The 7,045-nt window shown below is 37.4% G+C and overlaps 1 protein-coding gene across 1 annotated transcript in view; it reads right to left on the reverse strand.

Moving 5' to 3' along the window:
- Positions 1-5,840, reverse strand: part of ehmt1b (euchromatic histone-lysine N-methyltransferase 1b) — a 40,170-nt gene extending 34,330 nt beyond the window's left edge. Inside the window, exon 1 of the mRNA XM_051938181.1 lies at positions 5,789-5,840. Within this exon, the coding sequence (XP_051794141.1) occupies positions 5,789-5,809 (21 nt within the window). The 5' untranslated portion in view covers positions 5,810-5,840. The remainder of the gene's footprint in view (positions 1-5,788) is intronic.
- Between the last annotated feature and the right edge of the window lie 1,205 nt (positions 5,841-7,045).

Raw genomic sequence — 7,045 nt, forward strand, 5'->3', positions numbered from 1 at the left:
CACTTGAAAGATATGCAAAGTAGATGCATGTGTTTCAAACATGCATGACTGCTGAGCATGCACACTATTACCTTTGTAGAATAGGTTAGTTCTGCATGCAAACATCTACAGATGGGTTCAACCCTCACGTACTCATGGATATGGAAAGTGTTACCGACTGAATTTGCATGTTTTTGAGGTTGTGGTACACTGTACTAAGCAACATTTACTCATGATTTTAGTCAAGTAAACACAAAGCAACAACTGTTAAAACATCCGTCCAGTAAAAAAAATCAATTTTTTAGCTTTCAGTTATGTCCAAATGGTGTTTTTTTATACGCTGGAAGACGAATCATGAGCGAAATAAACAGTCAATGTCTAACTTTCTGCTTTGGAATTGAAGTGTATCGATGATGGTCTCAAAAAGCACAGATTCAGACTTCCGAGGTTTCGTGCAAAACAAATCTAAAGAACTAATCCTGTCAACTTGCAGGGTGGGACTTCCTGTGTCCTGCTGGTGTGCTCAAGCTGCACCAAGTAGCGAAGGGATGGGTGTAGAAAAAGGCAAAGACTTCATAGATGTGCACATTCTAAAGAAAGCAATGATGTGGCATTACATCTAAGACATTTTCAACTTTAAAAAACTCTAAATATTTAACTTTGAAACACAGAGTTGAGTTTATGGGTTTAATAATTGACCTGAGAGAGTCTTTAGCCAAAACAGTCTCAATCCCAGGCAACACAGTTCAACTGCAGATCTTCTGAGATGCAATGGGCTGCAGAATGGGGTATTTTCTTTGTCTGATCAGACTTGCCTCGATGGTTTTGTAAGGTTATGCAGCATGCGTGAGTTGCGCACAAACGCTGACCTTCATTAAAGACAAACTCGTGACAGTACTAGCGGATGCAGGCAGTACACTTTGCAGCACTGTCTTTGGGCTCAGTTCTGCCTTTTACCCTACAACAAATCAATCTGAAACACTAATCCAGTTTAGGATTGTGGAAAATAAGAATAGCAGTGCTTGTGTAAACAGACTTTTCATATCAATTACACCTAGTGCAGAGCTCTGTGTTAATAAATCTTTAATATATATACACCCCCTATCAACAGTTTTAGAACACTTTCTCATTCATTTGAATGAGAACGTGTCCTAAAACTTTTGATAGGGGGTGTACCTATTTTTGGCAGTTATCAGGAAATATTTGTGATAACTGTACCTTCTTGTGGCATTGAATCCACACATTTTTAGAAAGACGTCCGAGATAATATAAATGTATAAATATTTCAGCTACCAGAGTAGAAAAGTGCCGCTTCACATTCCACTGAGGCTGTTCTGCAGCTGTGTCTACTGTTTGAACACAACCGAAGGAAACGCACACATGTACATGGAGCGACCAGGAAATTAGAAACACCTGTACGACAGAGCGCCAAACTGTGCAGAAGGCTGGAGTTCGTCCAACCTTACAGCAAACGCAAAAAAAACTATACATTTGAAATGAAATATTATTAATATATATTACATTAATGGTACAGCAAACTGTGTCATCTGCTTGGTGGTTTGTTTTGAAGAATTTAGTGTGTTTGTCCTGCAGTTGGTCATCTGTCCTGACAATGCAAATGAAGTCTGGTACAACCTGTAGCACTTCCACAAAGTAGATCCTTCACCTGGTAGGGCCGAGCTGTTTGTCTTTCGTTTATGGTTTTCGGTTACTTCAGCACGTGGTTGTTGGTTAGCGAGGCAGCAGTAGCACATTCCTCCAACAATCCAGGGTGGCCACATGAGGAGGAACACGTTCCCCACTTTCTCTTTAACAGTGAATTTAACATCAAAGCTTCAGTAGCTGGACCACATTTCAACTTCTACAAAGGCCAATTTAAATAAATTAAGGAATCTGACACAAACTTGGGGATCAGATATAAGAAAAGAAGCCTCCGCCAGCGACAAAGTAAAGCATTTTGCTCTAAGATGAGGGCAAATAATAAATATTAGTTCACAAGTCATAATTGGTGTTTGTAGTATGTTTATAAGAACGAAGACAGATAAATAAACATCCAATTGTTTCGGCTCTCTCTAGCATTTAGGGCTGCATTAGAAAGAAACAACACTGTCTAACAATCTGTTGACTATTTTTTTTCAGTTAAACAACTTTTAAGGGGTGCAGTTTTTTTCATTATTCATCATTATTTATTAGTTTTTTCCTATAAAGCAGAGCTATGTGATTAATTGAAATATTATCTTATCAGAGCTGCAATTTTTTTTATAAGGGAAAATGTTTCACAACAAATATGACACTATTGTTTCAAATAAAGCATTGTGGTGCTAAAGAGACATCCCAGCGTACAAATCTTATTCTTTAATTGTAAGAGAACATGCGCCTTTAGTGCAGACCGCAGCAAAAATTTGATTAAGTGGAAAAAATGACTTTTCACTAAAATCACAACTCGTATCTGCCGAGATAATATAATTTGTTTCCTTGCATATCATTCAGTGACTCTGTAAATTACAAGAAATAGTGAAAAAAAACACCATTTTAGCTTCAATTCACAGTGCAAAATCTTGAAACCGTTTAATTTATCTACATATTTGAGAAGCTGGAATCAACAAATGTTTGATACATTTGCTCAGGATTTCATCAAGTATAAAAATAGTTCCTCATTAACTTTCTGTCAATTAGTAAATCAATTAAATGACTAGTTTTTCCAGCCCTATTGTCATCATTTATTCTATGAAATGTCTATTAAATTGCATTTTGCAAGTACATTTACTTGGGTTTGACCATTCATCAATTTGGCCAGATATTTATAATTATTCTGATAATCAGAATCTTTACTTTTGTCTTAAAAAAGTAATTCTATTCAAAATGTACCATATCAGCTCTAATGCAGCTGCCTTTTAGTATCTGTTTCACCACTGATTACAATCTGACTAGCTGCAACTCACGAGTAACCCACATTCAACGCTAGCGCTGCAACTATTATTTTCACTGTCGATTAATTTATCAAACATTGTCTAATCTGTGTAATATTTCATTAATGGATTAGTTATTTGGTCTGTATAATGTAAGCTAATAGTGAAAAATGTCAATCAAGCTCAAAATAATGTTCTTTAGTGCTTTCTTTTGTCTACAAAAACCAAATATGTTCAGTTTACTGTCACAGAGGGGCAGAGAAAAAAGAAAATATTACAATTTACAAAGCTGGAATCATTTTCTGTAACAATCTTTTTATCAAGGATCTTTATCGTCATTATGCAATTAGTTTTCACCAATCACATGATGAAATTTTGTTGGTAGTGCCCGTTTTAAAGTAAACATCAAAAGACACGGACAGTAAAACATACAGTGCATCACCAGAAGGTTGAATCCAGCCCGCGGGGCGACATGATAAAGTGTAAAAATTACAGAGAAGACATTAACTGTAGGGCTGCTCAGTGGAATGGTGGTTAGCACTTTCACCTTGCAGCAAGAAGATCCCTGGTTCGAATCCCGGGGTGGGCCTGGGATCTTTCTGTATGGAGTTTGCATGTTCTCCCTGTGCTTCCTCCCACAGTCCAAAAATATGCTGAGGTTAATTGGTTATTCTAAATTGCCCGTAGGTGTGAATGTGAGTGTGACTGTTTGTCTGTATATGTAGCCCTGTGACAGACTGGTGACCTGTCCAGGGTGTCCCCTGCCTTCGCCCAAGTCAGCTGGGATAGACTCCAGCACCCCCTGTGACCCTAGTGAGGATAAAGTGGTGTATAGAGGATGGATGGATGGATGGACATTAACTGTAGATTATAAAACTGTAAATTTAAAATAATTTCTAGACCATGACAAGTTGTTTTGATCAGCAAGTAAAATACTACGTTGTTCTTTTGTCATTTTGTGTCTCATATTTGTAATATTTTCTCTTCTTTTTGGTCTGACTTTTTTTTATTTGTCTCATGTTTTTGTTGTTTTGTTTTTGATTTTTGTCATTTTGTGTTTCCTTGTCTCATTTGTGTTTTTTTATTTTTGCCATTTTGTATTTTGCTTTATTTACTGCTTTGTGTTTTTTGTCTCGTTTGTTTTGTTTGTCGTTTTGTTTCTAGCTTTTATTTTTTGTCTAGTTTTTGTTGTTGGTCAATTTTTTGTGACTAACTTTTATGTCTAATTTTTTGTCTCTTTTTTGTATTGTTTCATGTCATTTATCTCAGTTTTGTCATTTTGTGTCCAATTTTTGTAATATTTTATCTTGTTTTTGTCTGACTTTAGTCGTTTTGATCATAAAGTAAAAATACTATATCACTCAGAACAAGATACATCTAACTAAATGCTTTGTTCCTAGAAACAGTGCAATATATAAGTTGTGATGTGTAAATGATAAACTGAAGCATAATATTGCTGAAATTTAACTTGGGTTTTAACAAAAACAAAGGAAAAATTTGATCACATTGGGCTGAATTTGGCCTCTGAACTAAAATGAGTTTGACACCCCTGCTCTGGGCTGACACTTAGAGTTTCATTTTAACAGAAACTCTGTTCTAAATATTAGTTACTGATCTCCTGGATTACTCAGATAGATCATCAACCTCTAACATTTACATAAAAATAGACAAATACGTCATATGACTTCCATTGTGTAAAGGCGGTGGTTGAAATTTTGAGACATGCTGCATTAAAAAAAAAAAACAGAACTGCCTATATATACGTGCTTTAAAGTTTTGGAAATGTTGATGCATCTGCAACTTTGAGGCTATAATGCATCACTAAAAAAGCAAAGTTGTCAGCGGTTCACACCTTTCTGTGCAGCACCTCAACACATGATCCAAAGCACCAGGAAGGAGTGGGAGCGACCTCTGCCGAACACCACCGAACACTAGCTCTGAAACACACTCCAATTAAACGCAACAAAGACTCAAGCTCATTTGCACTTCTTTTTTTACAAATAAAAAAAGATGAGTTCAATTAGTGTATCTTTACCAATTATTGCCTCCATCATGTAAAACAATGAAGCAAACCAAACGTGAGCAGCTTCACAACTACACGAGAGTCGTGACAATATGTGCAGACAGCACTAAAAGACGAGCTTGTGTGAATCAAATAATTAAAAATAAAAAAGTTGAAGGTGGAAATGAAGCATGCAGAGCTAGTTTAGGAGCTGGCGCCATATGTGTGCAATGGGAGGTAGTGGCTGCCAGTGTTTGCTTCATTTGACTGTACCGTGTAGCTAAACACACAGCACAGTGAAGACAACAGTATCAGCTTAACATTTAGTCATTTTCCTTTCATTTACAACCAAACTAGCCTCTGCGGTTTAGAGAAAATAACCCCACAAACGTGTTTTTTGCGCGAATTTGAGAAAAGTGTGCAGCCTGCTAGCTAGCATCGCTGCTAACTAGCTAAACAACACTGTACAAATTAGCCGCTAGGGAGCCGGTGACACGCAATTTCGGTTCATTTGAGATTATTATCGGTTTGAAAATCCACGTTAATGTGTGTCTGCGGTTTATTTTGAACCGCTAAAGCTGGACGCAGGGAGGAGAGTGATATGAAGCCCGGACCATGAATGATGAGACCCCGGCGCTGAGCTGACAACGCGCCCGCACGGAGCATTCAGGTTCCGGGGCTCAAGCATCTTCCTGCACATTCAGTTGCCCTCCGGTCCAGCACAAAAGCAGAAGACTCCGGGCTGGCAGCGACGAAATTTCCCGCAAACCCGCACCGCCACGCCGACAAATCGCCCCGTTAGGAAGCAGAGCTGAGGCCGCCGAAACGGAACAATATCCCTGAGGCAGGGAAAGCTGTGTAGAAGTAAAACAAGGCTGGATAAAGCTCACACACTCACCTCGGTCCCAACCGAAGCCATGGTGCCTGGACGTAAACTCCGCCCACCGCCGGTTACGTCACATTTATTGATTCGTGAACAGTGTAACACCACACCTGAGAGTTTATCAATAATCCTGTCAATGCCAATAGTCACAATTAGGCATTCAATATTTAGATAACTGGAAAGAAAATGACTCTGCCCAAACAGAAAATAATCAGAAAATACAGCAGACACCACTATAAGCTGCTTATCTACAGCACTGAAACCCACTTCTTCTATCTTTTACAGATTTAAACACAAATCCAAGCACATATCCTGTTGAATTTTTTTTTTCATGCAAAACTTTGTGATATTACAGCATGTACAACACCGCACCAATTTTCCACCAGAATTTGTACCTTGGTTGCTCCCATCTCAGCATTAGTTGGTGTTGGATATGACAAAGGTCAGGCCTAAAACAATGAAACACCTGCATAAAGCCACACGCAGGTCTTTCCAGTTTTTCCATACCAAACTTGGAAAGCACTTTTTCATAGGCCTTTGTGCATAAAAACACATGCTTAACAGATTAGAGCTTCCTGCAACCAAATCAAAACCAAATTTTTCAATCTACTTTCACTTTTCTGAAATATTATTTCATGCTGTTGCAATAAAGTCACGCATTGGTCGTTAAAAACACCTCAAAAAGTGCATTTCTGTGTTATTACAGTTAAATTTTTAGAAGTTTTGTCAATGAAAATACTCACTTCCAGCCCTAAAATGGTTTAAAGTTTGATTATAAGCCTTTGTGGATGCAAACAGACAGCTATAAATGTGTAGCAGAACGTACAATAGGCATTACATTACTTCCTGCTTTGCTGGAGTCCAATGGGATGATCTGGTTTCATACATCCACAGCAGTTTTAATCTACATATTCCGCACTGCACAATAAAGCAGAGCATGAAATCAACATAAAAAGCATTTTAACTTTCTTTCAGTCTTTGATATCGGAAGAAAAAAACAAAATAAGGAAAATTGTTAAAATATATAGGCAAATATTAAATATTTGTCCACAAGTCAAGATCAGTGCATGTAGCATGTTTGTATGAAATAAAACAGACAAATTAATATGTTTTATTTTCACCTTTCTAACTTTTAGAGCTGCATTAAAGAGAAACAGCACCACTGTCTAAATAATCTGATGACTACTTTTTCAATAAACAGCTTCATGGACAACAATTATTTTCTTTATTGGTTTGGTTAATTAGCCTTTTATCTTCTCTACTGGTCGATGA

The sequence above is a fragment of the Acanthochromis polyacanthus genome, chromosome 18 (genome assembly GCF_021347895.1).
Source record: "Acanthochromis polyacanthus isolate Apoly-LR-REF ecotype Palm Island chromosome 18, KAUST_Apoly_ChrSc, whole genome shotgun sequence".
NCBI lineage: Eukaryota > Metazoa > Chordata > Actinopteri > Pomacentridae > Acanthochromis > Acanthochromis polyacanthus.